The 24208-nt window shown below is 43.1% G+C and overlaps 1 protein-coding gene across 13 annotated transcripts in view; it reads left to right on the plus strand.

Moving 5' to 3' along the window:
* LOC137781261 (focal adhesion kinase 1-like) overlaps positions 1-24208 on the plus strand; it is a 54462-nt gene that overhangs the window by 19580 nt on the left and 10674 nt on the right. For 6 of the 13 annotated variants that reach the window (XM_068569910.1, XM_068569911.1, XM_068569904.1 and 3 more), the window contains 21 exons: positions 1950-2037; positions 2864-2943; positions 3099-3161; positions 3265-3319; positions 3667-3807; positions 4215-4292; positions 5063-5170; positions 5737-5854; positions 6158-6188; positions 6600-6670; positions 7139-7156; positions 7818-7874; positions 9032-9052; positions 10518-10615; positions 10932-11016; positions 11099-11199; positions 11993-12108; positions 12509-12609; positions 12752-12841; positions 13021-13225; positions 19696-19807. In XM_068569910.1, the coding sequence (XP_068426011.1) occupies positions 1950-2037; positions 2864-2943; positions 3099-3161; positions 3265-3319; positions 3667-3807; positions 4215-4292; positions 5063-5170; positions 5737-5854; positions 6158-6188; positions 6600-6670; positions 7139-7156; positions 7818-7874; positions 9032-9052; positions 10518-10615; positions 10932-11016; positions 11099-11199; positions 11993-12108; positions 12509-12609; positions 12752-12841; positions 13021-13225; positions 19696-19807 (1837 nt within the window). Of the gene's footprint in view, positions 1-1949; positions 2038-2863; positions 2944-3098; positions 3162-3264; positions 3320-3666; positions 3808-4214; positions 4293-5062; positions 5171-5736; positions 5855-6157; positions 6189-6599; positions 6671-7138; positions 7157-7817; positions 7875-9031; positions 9053-10517; positions 10616-10931; positions 11017-11098; positions 11200-11992; positions 12109-12508; positions 12610-12751; positions 12842-13020; positions 13226-19695; positions 19808-20832; positions 21682-24208 lie in introns of all 13 variants that reach the window. The other 7 variants (XM_068569906.1, XM_068569915.1, XM_068569905.1 and 4 more) reach the window with 4 other exon arrangements.

The raw sequence follows: 24208 nt of genomic DNA on the forward strand, positions 1-24208 counted from the left end.
CAATGAAACCAATAAACCTGCTGGAATGAATCACAGTGCACAGCCGAGTAAAATTAATTTCATATGGCTCCTTTTAGCCAAGGTCCCTGTGTGCATTTTCCAGGGGTTTTCTAAGTCCTCATGTAATGCGTTTTCTCATTCAACCGTGGTGAATGACGTTTACTTAAATTCAACGGGTCAAGGTGACGTCACTGCACAGGTTCGTGACTTGCATGCAGTCAGGAGTTGTTCTTGGTGTATTTGCTGCCTATTAGTAAACTACAATCTGTAGAGCTTTACTCTCCATTTGTTTGGTGCAGTGAATAATAATGGTTTGAATTTATTTAGCGCTTTTCTGAATACTCTCAGACGCTTTACATAGGAATCATTTACACTGATGAGAGGAGCAACTATGCAAGATGCCACATCAGGACTATCTAACTTTTCATACACCGTAGTCGCAGCTACAGAAACAATTTTAGGGTCAAATGTCTTGCTCAAGGACACGTCTTCTCTGTCTGACGGGTTCAAAGGGAAGCTGCTCATCTGTTTTCAACCTACACTGTCGCTTGGCATCTTCAGTGGATTTCGTTTACAACCCTTTCTTCCAATTCTGCCCTTTGTCCTGCAGTCGAAGTGTTACACCCTAAATCCGTAAAATCCGAACAAGCTCAAAATTACCTACTTGTTCACGCCGCTAACATGTAGCCGAGTGGCTGTTGCCAGTTGTTGCAGCTTTGCAGAGATGCAAGCCCACAGGAGTTTTCTGCCAAGCTATTGTTAGAACAGCAGAAGTCGCCCAGGGGATGGACTGACTCTCTCTCTCTTGCTCCTCGCTCGCTCCCTCGCGTGTTTCTCTTCGGTCTCGTGCGCTGCACGCAGTCGCTCTTCTTCACTTTGATCCTTCTCTCCATCCTCCTTCTTTCTCCCATCGCCCCACATCTGGGCTTTCTATCTTACCCTGCTCTCTCTCGCTCTCTTTTCCTCTCACGCACGCATCATCGCTCTTCTCAACAATCTCTTTTTGGTTCATTCATTATAGAACGAGGATGTTTTATTCATTTTGTCCTCAGCCTTGATTTCCTTTTGTTATTTAACTTCAGGCCCGTCGCATCACAGCAGCTCGGAGCTCGCTCGTCTCCTGACCCATTTCTCTCTCTCTCTCTCTCTCTCTCTCTCTCTCTCTCTCTCTCTCTCTCTCTCTGTCTCTCTCTCTCTCTCTCTCTCTCTCTCTCTCTCTCTCTCTCTCTCTCTCTCGCTGTAGTCACTGCAATACGTCAGTCATAAAATGATATGTCACCGTAAACGATGATGGCCCGTTTGGGCACTTCAGTGGCACAGTTAACTGGCAAGCGTAGCAGCAGGAATCTCATAATGCTTTATGGTATCACAAGGTTATCACTTTCAGTTAGTTCACTGACAGTAAAATATGAAATTGCGTCTTCCTGTGCCACCAGAAAGTAATATAGTGAGTACAAAGAACATCTTCCAATTTCAACACTTGCCAGTGTGTTGGCAAACAGCCACGCGGGCTGAAGTGACTTTGAGCATGACGTATATCTCTTGCTCCAAACGTGCAATTTAAACTGCATGTGAAGGAAGAGGAATGAAGAAAATTGTGCAAGAAACAAACACAAGAAACTGATCCAGGCCCACAGAGTGTGCATGACCTTTACTAGTTTCTTTACAGCATCTTTGTAAATAGAAAGCCTTTTGATGATGTGCAACATATGTTACAGTTGTTTCTTTTGTTCATCGTCTATAAAACAGAAGTGGTATTTTTTTGTACGGATTCAGGCTCACATAATTGTATCGAGGTCTGTGCATGAGTCAGCTGCACGTATGAGTAAGCATGCTCCTTCCGCCTCTATACAGACATTGAATTTTGCAGGTTATTTTTATACATATATGTGTATTTGTTGTGTGCTAACAGGATGGGTATTTAGCCAAATTGTCTCTGTCATTCTCAGGTATGAGTTGCGGATGCGGTACCTTCCTAAAGGTTACCTGAGCCATTTCTCTGAGGACAAACCCTCTCTTAACTACCTCTATCACCAGGTGAGGCAACTTAGATCACACAAAAAAGGGGGACACAGAAAGGTGTCCTCCTTTTTGAAATAATACTCACTAACGTCATATTTTAAAGGGTGTCTATCGTTTTCTTGAACCGGTTCTTCTGCCATACAAGATCTGCTCTGTCACTTGCTCCCTGTCGCTTTTCCATCTAACCATGCAGACATACCTTGAAACAGATTACTAAAAAGATACTTAACTGACCTAATTCATCTTGCTCTTCAGTATTACTTTATCTTGAAAGATTGGGCTCACTGATGTCTTTCCTCTGTACTTTCTGATATTTGTTCACGAGAGAGGAAAAGAAAACGATTCATGACGTGTTCTCCAACCGCAGAATTGTTCGCACCTGCGTTCTTATAATGACTTTTATCTCGTCGTCATCGCAAAAAGCCTAAAAGCATCCCAAGAGGTGCTCGTCACTCTCTGCAAATAGATCTACATCGTCCTGGAAGATGCATTCCCTCCTCCGGGCACGATCTGCATCATCCTGCAGCAGCAGTAAATATGCTGCTGTGCGAGAAGCCACAGGATGCAGAAATAGGCCTATTTTGGGCATTAAAATTGCATGATCAAATTACAAAAATATATAAATTCTGTCATGGAATAAGATTGTCGGACTGTAGCATTATTATTGCACGCACTATTATTTTGCACGTCAGCACTCAGATGTGTGTAAGTGTGCTCTGGAGTGTGTGTAGATTCCTTTCTTTCCTCTGAAGAAATCCCAAATAAGAAAACATCGGAGAATGTCAGAATTTGTGTGAAGAACAGTTGTTGAGTGATGTTGTGTCGCACTTTGTTTCGACAGGTAAAGAGTGACTACATGCAGCATATAGCTGACCAGGTGGATCAAGAAGTCGCTCTGAAACTGGGCTGTTTGGAAATTAGGTGAGGAGAAAAACACACATTTGTTCTCATGCCACAAGCGTGACAGAAATCAACAGGTATTGTGACTTTTAGTCACCGCTTACATCCGAGACGTTACCCAGAATATGTGACTTCATCATTTAATATTGTTTTGCTTTTCTCTGTGAATGTTATAGGAGGTTCTTCAGAGAGATGCCAGGCAACGCCTTGGATAAGAAATCCAATTATGAACTATTAGAGTAAGAGATTTAGAGTTTATCTGGTTCACGCTGTAAGCCGCATTGCCTCTAATTTAGGTTTAAAGATTGTGGATTTTAAACGTTTTCATTCTGTTATGTTTAGGAAAGACGTTGGTTTGAGAAGGTTCTTCCCCAAAAGCCTGCTGGACTCGCTCAAGGTGAGGCTAAACTACCGTTAATGTCGTGACTCTCAGCTCCCGGACGAACCAGCCGGAGTCTCCCATTTAAGATCACGGTAGTGTCAGCGGTGGAAAGTCCTTTGGGAATCCGAGGCCCACTTAGTCGGCTGGATGAGCTAATGGCTGTTTGACCGAGGTGCCGGCTGACTGGCGGGAAGACTAACTGGATGTCTGGCTGAATGTCTTTATAATCTGATTGTCTGGGATTAAGTTAAACGTCCTGTTGTCACTTTTGTCATGTCTTGGCTCTCAACCAAACTTTACTCCCAGAAAGACTTAACCTGTGGAAATGTTTTTGTTTTTTTCCTTCCTCCCGCTCTCGTCAGGCGAAGACGCTTCGTAAGCAGATCCAGCAGACCTTCAAGCAGTTTGCTAACCTCAACGATGAGCAAAGCATCCACAAGTTCTTTGAGATACTCTCCCCCATCTACCGCTTTGACAAAGAGTGCTTCAAATGTGCTTTGGGGGTAGGGCAACACTCGATTTATAAAGACAAAAAAGTGTTACGTCTAGAGGTGAAAGAGGAAATCCAGTCATTTATTTTCCATATTGGAAAATTCAGGAGGTTGGACCTAATCACGACACGTAAGGTAGATTGTCGTCTTTAATTCAAATGACCTGCACAAGATGATGCTAGTATTTTCACAACCTGCTTCATATCGCTATATTCTTCGTATGATCCCTGCCGTCTACAAAATGCAAACGTTTCTCTGCACAAGAAGCCATTTTCAAATCAAAAGTAGTGAAAACAGATGAGAACATTAAAATTGTTTAATTAATATTGCATGTTTATCCAGTACTATGTTTAGTAAATAATGCAGATGATATGATGGAATATGACATCTATTTTAATACTGTATGTCTCCCTTTCCAGTCTAGTTGGGTAATATCAGTGGAGTTAGCGATTGGACCAGAAGAAGGAATCAGCTACCTCACAGATAAAGGCTCCATGGTGAGTATCAACAGCTCGACTCACAAGGTCGAACCTTTAAGTCCTCAGTGAAGGGGGAGCCGTTTCAAAATGAACTTTCTTTAAATGGCATCTGATTATTCCAGCTGACACGTGAACCAGTTTAGTATTTTTTATGGACTCAAGGTTTCTTCCAGCTCTACTTTCTACTGCAGTGCTGTTTAATGCTGACTGTTATATACTGCATGCTTTTAAGTTGAAGGCCAGATTGGCAATCGATCACTCCGTCCTCTAATGGCCGTCCTCACCCGTAGACAGATTTTTTTTTTTTGTCTTGACTCGCCCGAGTTAGAATGAGTCTTAAAACGCCAGCAGACAGGTCATTTCTGTTTCGAAGCAGATGGCGCGAGCGAGAACGAGCCACATGTTTGGTTTCACCAGGTGAGATCTGCACAGCTGCACGTAGGAGCAGCAGGCAGCGGCGACAACTCAGAACGATGGAAACAGCTGCACACCTTTCTTCCTTTTTTTTCCTCCAGTGCGTAAATGAAAGTATTAAATTTCAACTTAATGATGACAGACTGTCAAAATGTCTCCAGTTAATTTAATAAGTCGACAGTGGAGCGCGTCCTGTCGGGCTCCTCGCGCGCACATTAAAATTCACCCTTGATGACGTCGGCTTTCTCATGCTGGCATCTTTGTATTTCACAAAAAGAAACGCATAATTAACTCGGACCATGGAAAAAAAAATGTCTATATGAACATTCAAAGTGTTTTTTAACATTTATGTGTGTCTGTCTTTGTCGTTGCAGCCTACACACTTAGCTAACTTTAACCAGGTGCAGTCCATCCAATACTCTGCTTTGGAAGAGAAGGACAGGAAAGGCATGTTGCAGCTCAACGTAGCAGGAGCTCCAGAGGTGAAAACAGACACACACACACACACACACACACACACACACACACACTACTCTCATACAATATCTGCCTTTTCAATGGCAGGGTGGTTCATTGTGAAACATCACTGTCTTTTTGTTTGGATATTGTTTGCGTTAATAGCTCAAGGTATATTTTAAGTAGACGTGTAAATGTGGAATACACACACAGTAGCATCTGCTTGCTTAAACGTTGTATTCTAAGTTGTGGTAACAACCAATCTGCAGTAAAATACGATACACAGGGAAAGAAGGAAACGGCCCAGGGGGAGGGTGAAGGCGGGTGTTGCCATCTGCACTTGAGTGTCGACGTGAGTGGGTCTGTCGAGAGTGGGCGTGTGTTTGCAGCAGGCCTTTCTCGTGGAGCAGCATGCACGCATCAGTGCTAGATTGTGTGTGTAGGGATGTGTGTGTGTGCAGGACTGAATGTGTGTATGTGCACTGGCAGAAGACGCTACTAATAAAGCTCTCATTGTGTCACTGTGAAGCAACGCTCTGTCCCACTAATCGTGCGCGTTTGTGTGCGTGTGCGTGTGCGTGTGTGTGTGTAGCCCCTCACAGTCACCACGGCATCGCTAACTACGGCAGAAAACATGGCTGACTTGATTGACGGATACTGTCGACTCGTCTCCTCGGCTACTCACTCCTTCATTGTCAGAGTCCACAAAGGTATGCGCACTACCGACGCACATTTGTTTTATGTTCACTACACAACCACATTCAGATATTTTTTTTGTCTCTATTGCAGCATTTTGAATGGTTCAGTTGTGTGACGTTAATGAGTATTGTGATCATTTCTATGTTGTTTAGATGGCTGTCGGACATTTTTCAGTCTGATTGTGGCTGACGAGCTTAAACTGGTCATTTTCAATAACTAAACAATGTTTGAGCTCGTCTTTTCTACAAAATAAATACGGCTACTAAGAAATATGGCTACAGGGATTGTGTCTAATTCATGTGTTCATTTTGCAGAGGGGGACCGAGCTCTGCCGTCCATCCCCAAGTAAGTCAACGGACACATTTGGTCTCATTAGCTGCTGTAAAAACAAGGTGTCCGTTCCTGTGACACACAGAGGGAGTGTAGTCAATGTTCATCATCTAATTTCTTCAACCAGCACCACTTTAGTTTTTTCTCTTACGTGACGGGGCTGGCTTGCGCTGCTGGCGCAGTTATTTCAGTCCTTTTAAGTCCTTGAATTGCTCATACTGTGGATATAACATTCTGTATAAGGTACAGACATACGTGTTCCTGTTTTCCCCTCATGTTCAGCTTTGAAAAGCCACACACATGACAGGATGTGGGAGGATTCTCCAGTACGCTGCTTATCTTCATAAGCGGCATCTGGAAAGCTCGAGCTTTAGGTTAATGTGAACCGAAACAGATTTTTTTTTCTCCTTTCATCTCTTTTTCCAGAGTATCAAATCATGAGAGGCGGATGGAAAAACGAATGGAAGGAGTGCGGACCCGAGCTGTCTGTGTCTCAGGTACAAGTCGCTGTCTCGCGCTCTCTCTTTTCCTGTTGGTCTGTTTCTCCCCTGTTGGTTTCCCTGTCTGTCCGCTGCGTTAAATGTCATGAGTGACAGTGACCGCTCACAGTTGGATAAAGGGTTCATAGATATGTGTTCGCACCCTGTTTCCCTCTATAAAGCCTCATCTGTGTGTGCCATGAAGAGTCCTTGTCTCGCCAGATGTCCCCATGGAGAGCTTTAGTCACTGTCACTCTTCCTGTGTCGCGACGGTCTACTGACCTCTGACTGACTCACAGTTACACAGGATTTAATGAAAATGATCTTAAATATAGTATTGAGTCGTTTAATTAACATTTGTGAGCGTATTTGTTTTTCTCTTAACAGTAAAACTAATGCTTCTTTCCCTCTGTTTGTGTGTGTGTGTGTGTGTGTGTGTGTGTGTGTGTGTGTGTGTGTGTTTCATGCTGCATGGGGCTTTTGCAGGTCACACTAGTGGTGATGGTAAACACATTTTTTTCTTTAAACTGCCCTAAATTAGTAATTTAACGTAAGTCTTGCTGTGTGTGTGCGTGTGTGTGTGTGTGTGTGCGTGCGTGCGTGCGTGTGTGTGTGTGTGCTGTATCTCTGCATCTGCCCTTATCCATGACTCAACCTGTTATTCTTCAACTTGTTTCTGTGGAAAGAATGAACGTTTCCATCCCTCCCCTTTCCGATCCTGTGTGTGTCTCTGTCCCTCTCTTTATTGTCCCACAATCCTTTGTGTGCAGCTGTTTTATAGTACATGAAGGTTCAAATTGTCGTGCATATGTTTTGGAATCCGGTATGGTGACGGTCTTTTGGAAAGGTACGTCTGTCTGATGACGGTGTGTTTCTGTTGCGGTGGCCATTTTCACTCTTTCTCTGTCTGTGGAGGCGTGGTCACTCAACTACGTGAGTGGCTTATAATTGCAAAAACACAGGTGATACAAAGAATTCTGATAGGAAATAATGCAACTTTTGGTTTGTGTTATGCCATTTTGTCATTTGAGTGCTGTCCGGGCGCCTGGGCTCGTTTTATATGTGAACTTGTTAACACTTCTGTATCTCGTGTGTCACCAACTGAGACTGAATGTTTCTTGGCTCTTTCCCCCCCTGCCCTCCCCACTTTGCTCCGGCTCTGCAGAAACGGACGACTATGCTGAGATCATAGACGAGGAGGACACGTATACGATGCCTTCGAGTGAGTACAAAACGCATGCACGCGACCGTTGTAGGCAGATGATTTGACAACTGGGGAAAAAAGAGACCGATCGTCATGGTGCACGTGTGATCAGTGGAGCTCTTCAGACTCGTGCAGCAGACGGTGTGTGCGTACGAGTTTCAGTTCATGTGTGTGCAGGTGGAACGCTTGTCGAGGTGATGGGGAGATTTGAGTTTCAGTTAGTATGTAATTGTTATACATTTAGACCTATTAATTGTGTATCACCATATCTCAATTCATGATTTTGTTGAGAAAAATGATCACATTGAATTATCGCCCGTTCCCAGGCTTGTAGGTCTGTAGAAGCCGTGAATGAACGCAATAACTGTATTGATTAATCAGGAGATTATCACTGTGAGCGGTGGCGCGTCCCAGTAGGAGTTGTATGAGTATGGAGAGTATCTTGACATATGAGCTGTTTTAATACTTCATTACTCTCCAACATATAGAACGATTTTAATGATTGGACCTAATCATGAATAATCAATTCAGGCTCCTGCTTGGTGGACAAAAGGATGGCAGGAAAAATAATGACACGAATGACTCGACATTTTCCCTGGTTTCACGTGGCAATCGTATAAAAGGCGGAACCACTTGAACCACATACTGAATTAAAAGCTCTGCAGTCTGCATTTCTTTCACTGAGTTCCTCAGATTGCTTTGAGGCATTAAACGGTAAACATTTGGCGAATGGCTCTATCAACTGCTAGTACTACTATTCCTAGTATGATACTTGCTCATTGTGACAATTACATGGATGTAGAGGTTCATCCGGCTCCTGTAGATGCAGCTGCATTATTATCTTAGTGCATGAAGAGGGCCTGCTGTGCTGCAGAGTAATGCCGATTCAGCAGCTTCATCACCTTAATGCATGATGAGGAAAGAAGGTAGGGCGTTATATGACATTTTTATTTGCGATATTTACTGATGAAATCCCCTATTTAACCTCAACATGTGTCCCCGCGCAGCACAAGCACGTGCATAGAGAGCAAGCAAAGCGTTAAAGCATGCAGAAACCCATCTGCACCACTGTCACAGCGACCTCATGACAATTGTTAAAAACTGCAGTCACAATATTAGATCTCTGTACTCACAGCTAGTTATTTCTGTCTCCTATCACTAACCCATTTTCCCAGAATACTACGGACTAGATCAAGGTAATGATCTGAACGTTGCGTAAGTCTGGCTGTATTGTGATGGCACTTTGATTTTGTGGTTGTGTTGTGATCTTTATTTTATGTTTTTTTTTTTTTTGTTTTAATGTTTTGTTTATTCTACGCTTGCAGCTGTAAAATAAAAACCCAGTGTGTTTCGGTCCATGCACCCTGTTGATTTGACCCCGCCCTCTTCTGTGGATGTTTGATGTGCTGTCAGAGCTGAACCCAAGTTGTTGAACAAGAATCTTGTTGTTGAGATTTAAGAATTACAAAAAGGTCAAATGAGTTGTCGTCACTTATATCACTGTAAAGATTAAGTTCAAAAACTTCCCTTTTTTTTTTACAACTTTGGCCTGGTGGAGGAAGTGCAGGGGGAGGGGATGTTTTAAATAGATACACATTCAAACTGAAAGTCACTAACAATCAGCGTAGTCCCATCGTTTAACCGTAACCATCCACTTCCCTAAGATCGGGTTGCATAAGCTACATTTAGAGGCACTCGGGCATTAAATATGGCCGACTGGACATTTTTGTTACTGTAAATGTTGCAACCTCATTTAGTTTCTTTCCCACTACCGGAATTTTATTGCACAGCGTCGTCGTCTCTAAACGGACGTTTCCTCCACTGTCAACGGTTTAAACGAGAAGTCAGAGATTCATCAAACGCTGTATGCTTATGTGTGCTATATTCATACGCTGATTACATGGACAAAGTCAGGTCAACAGTGTCGGCAAACCACCAGCCTCTCAGCAGCCTGCGGCTCCTTTTTGGTTCTTGTTTTCTTAAAAGTTCAAATAAAAGCCAACATTTTCTAGTCTCCTCACTTGACAGCAAGTACAGAAGGAAATTTGACTCACTTTAAAAACAGATACTAATATTTTTTGACCAACCCGCTGGTCCTAAATCAACCGGTGAGCTTTAAATGACGCTTCACTACTATACAATTCACCTGACTTTATCCACCATACATTTAATTTAATGTGGAAATTCATGTTGATTTAAAATGCATACACACGTTGAGTGTTACTGGCTGTTGGTCTGTTGCGTGGCATGTCTGGTCGTGGTTGACTGGTGCTGATGTTGCATGCTGTTGACGAGGACTTGTGCTGATTGCTAGAGAACTAAGCTTGTCAGAGCTATTTATCTGGAAATTCAGGATAATGCAATTTATATAGCAACGACGGCACTACGTAATATCTGTTTCCAGAGCCGTGTCTCCTTTTTTACTGGAAGATTTGTTTGAAAAGTTGATAAATGACACGACCGGTGTTGCATCTATCAGCCGTTAAACATATTTAAACAAACTCTGCACGCTGTAAAGTACTCTGCCAAGCTTGGTACATGCAAGAACTGACTATGAAGTGTATTTGTGAGGCACTGATGTGAAGGTCTTTTTCTGTGTGTGTGTGTGTGTGTGTGTGTGTCCACCTGTGTGTTCATGTCCATGTATATTGTGTATAACAGCGCGGGACTATGAGATTCAGCGAGATTGTATCGAGTTGGGACGCTGCATCGGAGAGGGTCAGTTTGGAGACGTCCACCAAGGAGTCTACATCAGCCCGGTATGTACCGGAGCCTCTCGCTCACATTACAAGCCTCTAATATCTGTATTAAATATATATATAGAATTCAGTGTTGATGGTCTTTAACAAGTGGTTGAGTGCACATTTTAAATGCTATTGTAATCACTACTTCTTTGGCAGTGCACATCCATACACACTTAACAGACTCTGAATAACCACGCTATACTCCCAACTTTCATCATTATATTTCAAAAGGTGATGCACGTATTCTCTGTGTATTTAAGAAAAGAAAAAAAGCTCGATATCGATGCCTCTGATGCTGATGGTGTTGTTCACGTGGATCTGCTTCTTGCAGGAGAACCCGGCTCTGTCTGTGGCCGTGAAGACGTGTAAGAACTCAACGTCCGACAGCGTCAGGGAAAAGTTTCTCCAGGAAGCACGTCAGTTCAACCGTTATTCCCTTCACAGAGTTTGCAGAACAACAACAAACAACAACTGACCCTCGCTCATCTTTCCCTGCAGTGACCATGCGTCAGTTTGACCACCCAAACATCGTGAAGCTCATGGGCGTCATCACGGATAATCCAGTCTGGATCATCATGGAGCTCTGCACGCTCGGAGAGGTACGACACTGAGGAGAACTTGTACCCGGATGTACAGCATCTGCTAATTTACATGGATGTGTGGATATGTTAAAAAGCTTATTTAGGTAATCACAGCGAACTTAGGGCTGGTTGTACATCAGATTATAGAAATATCCACCGTACAAGCAGCTGCGTTTCACATTATTTTAATGATCTGTGTCACACAGTCAACAGCTCATTTTTAGTTTATTCATTCTTTTCTTCTTTACTTTGTTTTACTGGATCGTTTTGAGCTGTGTTGACTGTAAACTTTAGTGAACTGTGTCTTCTTGAAGCATGAAACGCAACAAAATGTGGAACAAATTGCATTTAATTTGGTTTGAAAAAAAACCAATTTGTTTAACTTTTATATTGCATGTGTGATTGCATTGGTTTGTGATATTGGGTTCTCTTCATAAAGCCCATCTGAGCTCCAGATGCACCACATCATCTCATATGTAGGCAGCAGAGCAGCAGACAAGTAGTCATCTATCGCCTTGGTTAAATACTTCTACTTGCTCTTCGTCATATTTAGTTTTCTGTTGTTGACGAGAACGATGATGTCCCTGTTAATTTGTCCTCACATCACATTTGTCCTCACCGTCGCTCTCTTTCTGCCCCTCTATCTCAATTTGTCATTCAGTCTCACTCTTTGTCTCCATTTCCTCTATTTTTCTTTGTTTTTCATCGTCCATCGTATATTTCATCGTCTCGCTCTTATTTTTTACCAACAAATTGTTGCTCTCTGCCTCTATTTCACGTCCGTTTCTCTTTTTTCTTCTTTTTTTTCTAGCTGCGGTCCTTTCTCCAGGTGAGGAAGTACAGTCTCGACTTGGCGACGCTCATCTTGTACTCGCACCAGCTCAGCACGGCTCTGGCATATCTGGAGAGCAAGCGCTTTGTGCACAGGTATGCGCTGTGGTCTTTTAAACTTCCATCACACCAGAATATGTTATGAATGATATAAGTTCATATTCTACTAGAAAATGACTACCAGAGTCACATAACATTACATATGAAACTGATAATCGATTAATTCAACACATGAAAGAATGTTTTTATGGCAAAATACATATTTTGTTGTAAACCACAGCCCAGCGTTGCCACCTACTGGAGAAATGAAAATGACCTATGTTAATAAAAAAAAAGAAGATATTTTGTGATATAAACATTGTCATTGGTTCTTTGTTGATGTCTCATAAAGAATGAGACATACTAGTGATCTTATCATGCTGCTTTTTATGGCTCAATCATGTCGATACACATAATAAATGTAATGAAAGATGAATAAAAGATTCGTCCTCTTCAGGGACATCGCCGCGCGGAACGTGTTGGTGTCAACAGTCGACTGTGTGAAACTTGGGGACTTTGGTTTGTCTCGATACATGGAAGATAGCTCGTATTATAAAGGTAAATATATTGCCTCTATGCACTCTTCAGCGTCTCCTTTACACTGGCTGTGGTCTGTCAAATCACCGTTATTCTCCGTTGCACTGACATAAGCTGAGCTGGTCATTAGACTGTAACAGCGCTCCTGCTTTCTGTTTCTCAGCCTCTAAAGGTAAACTGCCTATTAAATGGATGGCTCCAGAATCCATCAACTTCAGGCGATTCACCACAGCCAGTGACGTCTGGATGTTCGGTGAGTTCAACTCTTTGTGTTTTACTTGCTTTCTTAAATTTCTGTGGCTGTTTTGTCCTGATGCTTTGGGGTTTAAAGTCTGATTTTTACTCGTTACTGTCGGCCATTTTGCGGCATTCGAGAGCCGACAGGTGGCTGTGTCGGTCTCGTAGTGAGTCTGTTTTTCTGTCTTTCCCCAGGCGTCTGCATGTGGGAGATCCTGATGTTCGGTATCAAGCCTTTCCAGGGTGTGAAGAACAACGACGTCATCGGCAGGATAGAGAACGGCGAGCGTCTGGCGATGCCCCCTCAGTGCCCTCCTACTCTCTACAGCTTGATGACGAAGTGTTGGTCGTACGATCCCAGCAAGAGGCCGCGCTTCACTGAACTGAAAACACAGCTGAGGTATTTAATGGAGTGTGAATGGAGTGTCTTTGTGTGTCTGTACGCGCGAGCTATTCGGGGTTCGGTGTCTTGCTCAAGGTCACAAGCCACCAACGCTCCTATCTGGAGTGCGATGAGGGAATGTAACGTGTTCATCATTGTCTGTGCGTGCTTTACCGATGCTGAAGAAGCATAATAAAAATGTTGCAAGTGCTCTGGGCATCGTTTCTCCCGCTTAGTGAGCCAGACGGAGACAATAAGAGACAGAAGCCAAAGAATTATATGTCTAATGGAAAAAAAGATCCATTGGCAAATGTTCTACTTTCCCTATATCAAGCTTAAACATAGAAAAATGCTGCATCCCCCAAATCACCTGCATTACGCATTGTTTTAACAATAATACTAGTTTCATATTTCAAAATTTGGCTTTCATTTACATCTGTTTCTCTCATTGTGAAGCCCTCTGCATGTTTTTCTTTCCAATGTTCCCAAATGTACAGTAGTTAAGCTAAAGGAACGTGCCAAAGTAAAGTATATTCTCCTTACGCCTTCCTACCAGCAGGTGTCACTGTCTGTACTCGTGATTTAAGAAGATGAATGGAGCGTACAAAGAGCCGCAGTAGATATTACACATTTAATATCAAGCACCATATTTGGCCCTTTGTCTATGACTTCTATGACGACAGACCATTTACATGTCTTCTTATGTTCAATGACATGGCAGACTGGATCATTTTAATGTATTATTCTGCTTTGATTTAATCCAGTTTTAAATACTCCATTGATTTTTAATCATCCTTAATAACGGACGTGGACGCAGTGGGTGTGTAATCTACGTGTGGTGAGAGGATACATGGCGTAGATGTTGCATTATTGTCATTTTAAACTGATTTCTATGGATAAAAACTTTCACCTTTTTAGGGCGTTTGCCGTCGTTCACATCTACAGTACACAGATAATATAGCATTCATATTTATAGACTTGTTTGATCATAAACATGGTTCAACTCTCTCAAAATAAACCTCAAAGCTAACACTTTCATGTGATTGTTTAGACTGCACTTTACCTCCAGTTTGCGCTGATGACAGCATAGTTTGCATGGTAACAGAGACGCGATGTGACGTGCGGCGATGACGGAGATGGATTAAATGAGATATCTCGGTCACGCCTTGCCTCCTTGTTAAGTGATGCATCACTGCCTCGTTACCGGCTTTGTCTGGAGACGGATTTGCAAAGAGAGAGATCGTATCTATCCAGAGATAAAGTCCTGCGTCTTGTAATCAGATAAGGCCGAGCCAGACAACACCGTGCACAATCTATACTCTGTTGTGCAAGTACGTCACCGCCGGTATTCCCCTTTAAACAGGTAGAGTCCGACCTATTCATGAGTCATATTGTGTCACACTTATGACTGGGTGGGAAATAAGTGGGAAGTACTTTTTATCAAATGTGATGAAATGAGAGTTGCAATCACAAGATGGGCGACTCAAGCGAAACACGTTTAATTTAAATAGCAAAAACATTGGAGGAGGGTGTCGGTCATCTTCAGGTGTCAAGAGAAAAGCACAAAGCACTCCACAAATCTGGCATGTGATGATTTATGCAATCGGTGTGAAGTTAGAGATCCTCCTTCTGACAACCAGCGGGGCTAACGTGTGTGTGTGTGTGTGCTGATTATTAATAGTTTAATAGTCAAATTTGTAACATTTTCAAAGGCAGAATTAAACGAGTGTGTGTCCTATTTATTTGTCAAGCATTAGAGACAAATAGAGGTGCAGTAGAAGTAGAGCTTTTCCCAGCAGTTATGACCTAACTATTCATGATCGGACCTGCAGCTTTTTTTTGGAAGTAATGCTTCTGCTGATGGACCGATAGACAGGATGATGCCCGGCGTCGTGCTGGTGGTGATGAAATAACTTGAGTTTGAGTTTTAGAGGGCTGTCGTGAAAGAGTGAAACAGACGATATTGCTTAGTTGCAACACAGATGAGACCTCTTTCCATTTTATTTTATTTAAATTATGATTTTTATGGCCTCAAAGATGTCTAAGATGGCAGTCCGGCGTGTTTTATGGTTATAAATAATCACAACGAATATATTTATGAATACATTAAAATAATGATATAAATAATCCTGCCAAAATGTCACCTGCCAGCGTTAGCATGGAGCTGTTTTTGGTTTTAACTTTTATTTCGTAAACATGTTTCCTATTCCAGATATTAGCTTCATTATATTTACACAGAAAGGTTCCCTTTAAACAAAATAACTAATAAATAACAACAAATTCATCCAGCAGAGATGCTCCCCCATGTATCATTATTATCTACATCGACACATAAGACGTTTTAATGTAGTTTGAGCTGCTAATTTAATTCACAATGTCTCTTTATTGATGTCATTTAGTCTAAACACATGTGCACTCAAAAGATTACTTCCACGATGTAACAAAAGAGGTGAAATGAGAGAATATGTTTTCATATTATGTCTCTTATCTCTCAAAATGTAGAAAAGTAGATGCAACATAACTCATTTACCTTCATATTGTTAATGTTGAGGCTTAAAACATTGAACACAAGTGAATCAACACAAGCAGCGCAGCAGGACGCCGTCAACACGCACATTCTCTCTCCGTCTTGTTCTCTCTCTCTCTTACACACAGAAACAGGAAAATAAAAGTGCATATTTACCTCCTGTGGCTTTATGAGTTTGCTTATAACCAGCATGATTCACACCTTAAATTCCACCTTAATTACACTCCCAATTTTCTCAATGCCCCCCCCCCCCTCCACACACACACACACACACACACACACACACACACAATTATATTCCTCTTGAGCTCTTTGCCTCCTTTTTTCAAACTCTTTTACTTCCCTTTATTTCCTCCTCTTGACCTCTTTCACCTCTTCATTGTGTCCTTATCACTTAGATCCGCTCATTAGTGTGAAACGTGAACAATATGTTTGTGGTTTGTGTGTTTTTAATGGGCTGAAAACTGAGAATGGGGGGAAAAAAAGTACACGTGAATTTCATTCGAGTGCTAATCCGACAAAATCAAGAACACTCATTTTAATTGACTGATATTTTGGCATGAAGAAATGCCCTTAATGTGCCTCATGCAGTGTCTTGGAAACCAAGTCAATATTGACCACGTTAACTATGGTCACTGGCTATTATTAGGGGAACGTCATGCCGTATAAGGTTATACAATTTAGTCCACTTTCGGTCTGGCTGGCTTTTATAGCATAATATCAATTATAGGTCTCTCCTGCCAAATATGCAGCGCTCAGCTCCTACTACAGTTTTCCTAAGACGTTGAACCAGTGCGTGTGTGTGCGTCTGTGTGTGTGTGTGTTTGTGTGTGTGTGTGTGTGTGTGTGTTTACACAGTGGGCAGCTGCCAGGAGCTCCAGCTTTCCAAAGAGAACAGAGAGAGAGAGGGAGAGAGAGAGAGAGAGAAAATAGACAGAGAGAATTGAAAGAGGGAGGGAAAAAGGCGAGCGGAGAACCTCCACAGTGCCGTACTTTCATCGTCAAAAGCTCGTGGATCAAGACTCCTAATTCTCAGATCGTATTCTGCTGATAGCGAGGTCTATGTGTGGGCCCGTCGTCTCCTGAAGGGGTTTTTTTTTTTGTTCAGCTCCCAGCGAGGCAAAGTTGAGTCATCCTGCCAGGAGTGGTTGATTTCATCCTTCTAGGGTTGCTGCAATCTTTTGTGGGTATTCATGGTGACCTTCAGTTGTGTATTACTGCTCAGTGCCAGTGGCCCAGCATCGTTTTAGTGGCTGCATTATTCTCCTCGAGGGCTTGACTGGAATATACTCTGGTGCTGTTGGATTGGCCGGTTCTCAAGGTAACGTATTGTCTCTTATGTCCAAAGCCTTTCTGTCTCTTAAGGCTTTTCAGATGTTGCCGGCTTAAAATTGAGTGAATACTTTATTCTCTTTTTTTAAACAATGTGTGATGCATTCAGTGGCTGCTACTGTACCTTTGGGGCATTTGTGTGAATGTCCTCCATCGACCCTCTTGATAGAATACAAGTCCATCATCCAAGTGGGTCTTAAAACAATATTCATACAGTGTTTGTACATTGAAAACGTTACTGGACGCTATAATAGTTGGTAAGGTAAGATAGATGGTCCTCTCCTGCGAAGAAACCCCTTAGTAAAGTCTCCGCTGTTTGTTTCCTCGCTGCTCTTGTGGGATAGTAACACGTCCGATGATGCACCTACCGGTCAGCTTTGCTAACAGCTGAGGTAACAACACATCTTGTGTGGGAACCGGCCAATGTGCTTGAACCCACATGTCTAAATCGTGCCGGCTCAGTCTCAAATCGGACGCTGTTCTCAGGTGGGAAGTGTGTGAAAGTAAAGCAGGGCATCGCTGAGGAGGGCAAGGTCGTGCAGCGAGTCCAGGCTGAGTAAATAACCTAAACAAGGCCGTGTTATTCCAGGTGGCAGGATGGCGGGCGGGCGGGGGAGGAGACGGTCTGCGTTTGAGTTGCCAGGTGCTGATGTTATCGTCGTCACACATAACCGTGCATGATGTCATTTACTGTGAAACTGTGAGGCGAGGTCGGCAGACTTATTCATGACTGTTAGTGACTCGGCTTGTCGGTCGTTCAGTAACGAAGCCAGAGAGGTTCAATGAAAAAAATAATAAATAATTAAAAAAAACTCCTCTGGTTTAAAAGACACTAACAGGCAGATGGAGGCGCTTTTGTTAATTTGATGCAAAACATTTTAATTTTCAATGTCTCATATTATCAATGCAGATCATAAAACACACAAAGTTTTCCTGCAGAAAACAACTTCCCGTTCAATGGATTACATTTTTTTTACATTTGAGTTCGCAAAACAGAAAGAAAATTAAAAGCTAAATTGTAAGAACAATAATAAATATACTTTTTTTTTAACTGATCTCCATTTTGATATCATCTTTATGATTTTTTTTGTTATCATTAAAGTAAAAAATAATGGATTTTATCTATTGTCGATGCACAGTGTTCATCCAGACAACTTTTGTTGTTATCAACGTGAGACGCACAATACTTCTGAAACCCGGCGGTGACTTGACTTGATGACTTGAAGGCTCATCTGGAAATTAACTGTGATTTAAAAACACAAATAAAAAGTCAGACGGTTCAGAAATTCCAACAAAAAAATTCGGTAAAATTATTAAACCAAACCAATTAAATCAAAACATATTTTTAATTAGTAATTCAAATTGTTGATGGATTCAATGTATTGAAAGAAGGCGCGTGCTGGAGACAAGGAAACTGACTTTGACAGGTGCAAGGACACACACACACACACACACACACACACACACACACGCACACACACTCCCTGCAGGAAACAACAGAAGAGTTACTGGAAACAGCCCTCACCCTTGTTGAGGGCAGGCGAGCAGGAGGAGTGTGTGTCTGTGTGTCTGTGTGTCAGCGTCCTGCTTTAAGGAACCATCAACTCTTCAGCAGCAGCTTCTTCTTCTGGGAATCTGGGTTTGGTTCACCAGCGGTTTTCCCAGGAAAGCAGGTCAGTCAGGATGATTTTAGCGAGTGAATACAGTGTGGTATCTTTGGCTGCACGACACTTTAAAAAATGTTGTGTTTTGGGGTCGTGGGGCGTTGCTTTGCCTCCAAGTGATTCACTCAATCTTAAGCAATACTTCACATAATTTACCGTATACGGATGGTATCAGTAGTTAGTGTGAACATCACTCAGCTATATTGTAAATGAAGTGTCTACCTCTAATGTATAATAAAAAGTAATAAACAGTGAAATCTTTTGCAGCGTGGACGCGGGGAGATTCATACGGCTCTGGCTTGAGTTGTTGGTATTGTTGTGTTAATAAATGTTGGCTCACTGGATATTATTGGCAGCAACTAAACTGTAATAGTAGGAGAATGAGCAGTAGGACTTCAGTAGTTTGTCCTTTGACGCTTTGTGTTGAGGAAACCTCTGTGATGTGTGTTTGTGTGTGCAGGAGCACAAGTTTGTGTCAAAAGCCAAAGTCTTCTTCACTTGCTGAGGAGACTGAGGTCCTTCAGAGTGTGTGAACAATTTCATTTTCCCAGTTTTGGATCATGAAAGTTGTGCGTGTCTGTGTGTATTACTGGGTAAAGTTTAAGTACTAAATGAAAAACGTTGTGCCTCATATTTTTCTATGAGTCGTCGTTGGCCAGCAAATGTCAATAAGTACATTTTATTAGGTTTTTCATATTTTTCAAAGACAGCAACACTGATCACATCATTTGTAATTCACTTAATACTCAACAACACAGCTGCGTAACACACACCACTGCATATTAAATCAACTATTAAGTCTAAAGTCTTTGATGCCATGTGTTAAACGGTGCTCTCGAGATGAGAACAGAGAACACGCTATCTTCTGAAATAAGGCGACACTTCGGTAAAAACAAATAAAGTAGCCACCAGGAGCTTTTTTGTTTGCGTTACATCGTCGTGTGTTTTCTTTCCCTTGTGTCCAGCACGATATTAGAGGAGGAGAAGCTCCAGCAGAAGGAAAGGAGTAGGATGGAGATGAGGAGGCAGGTCACCGTTTCGTGGGACTCCGGAGGGTCGGATGAAGCGCCACCGAAGGTAAGACGCTACTACACCACACGCGTTTGTGTCTCGGTCTGCCTGTTTGTGTGAGTGCAACAGGTGCAGTCGTGGAGAGTTTGAGTGTCTGTTGTGTTTGCGCTCTTGGCAGTACATTGCAAGTCCCTCGCGCTCTTCAGTCGGCCCTCTGACCTGCTTTCATGTGATGTCGACTTTGCTGCTTCACACATGACTCTGTGCGACCGCCATGAACGTTCAGGCATTGAAATTATTCAACTTGTAACTTCTTTGATTTAATGTTTCCTCTTTTTTCGCACCAGTCTGAAGATACACGGTTTCTGCTGGACGCTAAAATATAAATATATTGCTATGACTGTTTTTTCCTCCCTGATGATGAAGGTTTAAGGACATCAAATGTCATCGGGTTGGAGCTTTTCACTCCAGGCTTTTAAAGAAAGAGTCACGTGCATGAAGTCCCATGTTAAGCTGCAAATGTATGACCTGTGACCCCTTTCAGCTTTTGCAGATGTGATAATTGTATTATTTTTTTGTGGGGGGGACAGGTTACAGTTGATATTATTCTAGTCGATGGGAACAAAAGCTGGGTTTGTGTGCGCCCTTGACCACATTCGGGTTTCTTTTCTACATGTTTCCACATGTTTGCAAACACGACATTACTCGACATTACTTCTTAAAATGGTTATCAAGTCCACAACCTCCACTTCCACCATCCCACCTCACGGTTTGTTGCCCCAGCTGCTGGCATCTTCTCACTGCTTCTTTTGCTTACGACTAAAGCTGTATGTCTTCAACGGTGTAATTCATAATATTGATAGTTTCTTATTGTAAACCGCCAGTAAACGTGGCTGCAGCTATCCGTGATTGCTGCATTAGTTTTATTTCATTGACAAAAACATGAATTTAAACGTCTCGCTGGGAGGTAAAGGTGGTTTCACTACATGTCATACCCGTCAGTGTCACTTGTCGACTGCATCTCTCTATCTCCAGAGACGCCTTCATTATTTCCATGTGTCCGTCCTCTGCCTTTGTCTTTGTGTCTGCAGCCCAGCCGTCGTCCCTCCCTGCAGCCCACCTTCAGTCTGGATTGTCTGTCCGCTCCTTCGCCTCACCACCATTGCCATCAAAACCAGCGCTTTGCCTCACAGCTTTCCCTCTGCTTTGGAAACCCTCACCCTCCGCCTCCCTTCACCTCTTCCCTCCTGCCCGCTCCTCCTCCTCCTCCTCCTCCTCCGCTCTGCTCGTCATCTCCGCAATGTCCCCATCACTTTTCCTCTCCTCCCGGTCCTCAGCCTCAATCACCTCCTCTTCAACATATCTCTTTCTGCGACGGCGCTTTCTCTCGGCGCAGCACTGAATTCAAATGTGAATCCTCGGCCGGCTCGTCCCTCCAGTCAGAGACTAACTTCTACCGTCCAGCTCTCAGCTTTTCAGAGAGCCTGTCGAATGGCAGCTGCCCCCACAAGACAAATCCCCCCGCTAACGGCCACCTGCTCAGTTCGTCCCAGCCAAAGTCAAACAGCTCACTCTCCCATCCCTGGCGCTTCTCGCCTCTCCTTTCCCAGTCGAGTCCCAACCTCAACTCCCTGGCCCGCAGCACGTCCACAATGTGTCCCCACGCCCTGCAAAGCATCCAGCCCACGTCAAATTCTGAACATAAAACCCTGCCGCTGCGCACATTTCACAGTAGCTGCCGAGCTAATCCCAGTACCCCAGCACAACCCGGCTCTGACCCCCAGCACCAGCACCCTGCGGTGCAGTCGGGCGGGAGGCCCCCGCTGGTCCCCGCAGCCGTCCTCTCGGGCCCCTCTCGCTGCCCTCGCCCTCCTCACGGTCCAACGCCGACACCTTTTCCCGCCTCTTGTTTCGAAAGACACGTGTCTAGACCCTTGAAGGCAGGTTAAAGGACTGTTAGACTGCACTTACGCTGGTTTTAACTAACTTAAATGTGTTACTATTGATCAAAAAAGTTGCAACGTTCAGGATTATGATATAGGAAATAGTGACTTTTATGATTCTCAGCAACTGATACTAAATCCTTGGTTTTCTAGTTTGAATACTTTTATTTACATGTTGTCTGCATTTGGGCGATCATGTGAATGAGAACAAACATGCAACCCAGTAACAGAATAAAAAAACATTCTTGGGTATTATTTATTGAGAGTTTAAAGCCCATAACTTATTTTACTGACATTTAGGCAGGAACATGTCTTTGCTCATAATAATAAGATCATTGAGCAAATTATGTTTCATTTGATTTGATTAACATTCAACATTCATTCGGTTGGTAAAAGTTGTCTTTCTGTTTTCCCTCCACATGACAAACTAAGTTAAGTTAAGCCCCGAGTCAGCGACACAGTTTGACAAATGTTGCAACGTCTTTTTGATGAATGGACTCACAAACTCGATCGGGTCTTTGCACCGATACTTAACCGAGTGCAGTGACTTTTGATGCGACGCCAGAGGCTGGAAACGAGCATGTTTGTTGTCGGCATGCTTCATCTGTGTTGGACGCGCTCTTGTGAATGTCCTCTGTTGTGGTTTGAATTTAACTTCAGATATTTGTGTTCTCCTCAGTCGTTGTGTCGATGTGTCCTCGGGAATATCGCGCTCTATTTCCAGCCTGCTCACGATGCCCGTTACGAACCCCAAATCCATTGTGCGACACTCAAAAACCCATCTAACACAACGTGGACTCACATACAATATATCAAGGATAAATATATCAGGTCCGGACCTCAGGCCACATTCAAGATGAAAGAGCTTCAACTGTAACTTGTAGTGTATTTCAGTATCATGCTGTTCTGAATTCAGTCACATTTAATTATTCATTCATATACAACTAAAGCTTCTGAGAATGCGTGCAGCTTTAGGGTTGAGACGGTAACTATAAATACATAAAGAGCTCGCTAAAAGGCCTCTGCTTAAGCCGGCGTAGAGCCGGATCTCTGTCACCTTGACCGAGTGCTGGGTTTGTTTTTGGGAGGTGACACCCCCCCCCGCCCTCCATCCACCTCCACCCTCCCGCTGAGCTTTAACTTCACCCCATCTCATGTATGTCATCACATGTAGGCTTCTGCTCAAAAAAAAGTATGACTTTCAATGCTGCAAATCTGTTCAAAACGTGAATACAATGCATGACTTCATGTGAATAAAATATAATGGAGTAAATACTTTTTGCAGCCGTTGAGAACATGACATAAAAGCCGTATAAAAACAGGACTTCCCTTCTGTTTGGGGCGTCCTCTGGACGACGGCAGCCAGGATAAATTGCTGGTGTGAGTCTCTTTGGACTGCCGTGACCTCTCTGGTGATGGATGAGTCTGCGTGGGAGTCGATGGATCGGAGTGATGCATGGAGCAAAAACAAAACAATCTTAATTACACCGTTGCCACTCAGCATACCTAACATTCTTCCCGTCCGAAGCGTATGTCTCACAACAAGTTGATTTTAGTCGGTACACTGTGTCCCAAATGCACCGCTCTAAAACAATCAGCTTAAATGCTAAAGATAAGGAAAAAATAAACCTACATTTTCAATAGTCAAAGTTAAGCTGTCTCTTTGTCAAGCTCGTTCAACCCAAAAGACACTTTGCATGCTTTTGTTGAACCTCGTGACATTAACCGAGCCCTCAACATAAATGTGCTCGTCCAAAATAGTCCATTTTTCCTCCATGCCGACTGGAGATGTTTGTGTTACTAACACAGCACGTAAGTTTGTATCGGATGCAAAGCAAAGGAGCTTGTGGCAAACAATTCACACATACTTTTATTTATTTTTTAGCAGCTTTCATATTCTCCCGAACGAAAGACCCAAACAGAGCGATGAAAAAGAGAAACGGTTGTAATGTGTGTGGCCTGCAGCGGCCCGAGTGACTTATTCTCCTCCTTACGGCGCACATCGACACATCTATTTGCCTAAATTGCTTCTTCTGCTACTTGTTTTGCCCATAAGTTGCGAGCTGGCACTGCAGCATTTGTTTGTTCGTTCGTCCAAAAGCCTCCAGCTAGTGACCAACTCCTCTGTTATTAACGCCACCTCCCAGGTCTGTCTTGTCTGTTGTCTCTGTGTTCATCCTCTCACCGGGCCGTGAATCTGTTTACGGCAGAGTTAAACTTCTAAAATGTAACTTTTTTTCCCTCCACGTGTGAGCGTGTTCACGACACGCTGTGCGTTTCCCTCTCTGTCGGCCGGCCCGAGAGCCGCTGAAGCTCCTGGTTTGTCTCGTCCTCAGTGTCTTTGTCTTGTCTGCTTCTCTTTGTCCTCCCGTCCCTACTGTTTGTCCTTTGTGTCTTCCCCTTGTCTCCCCCACCTCCCCGTCTTTTCTTTGCCGTCTGTTTCCTTCCCCTTGTGTGTCTTGTGTGTCTGTCTCGCTGTCGGAGGTGTGGTCCAGAGAAAGCTGCTATGAGAGACTGTGGAAGG

Source organism: Clinocottus analis, unplaced genomic scaffold (assembly GCF_023055335.1).
Source record: "Clinocottus analis isolate CAN_PGR_092001 unplaced genomic scaffold, fCliAna1.0.p SCAF_9, whole genome shotgun sequence".
Lineage (NCBI taxonomy): Eukaryota > Metazoa > Chordata > Actinopteri > Perciformes > Cottidae > Clinocottus > Clinocottus analis.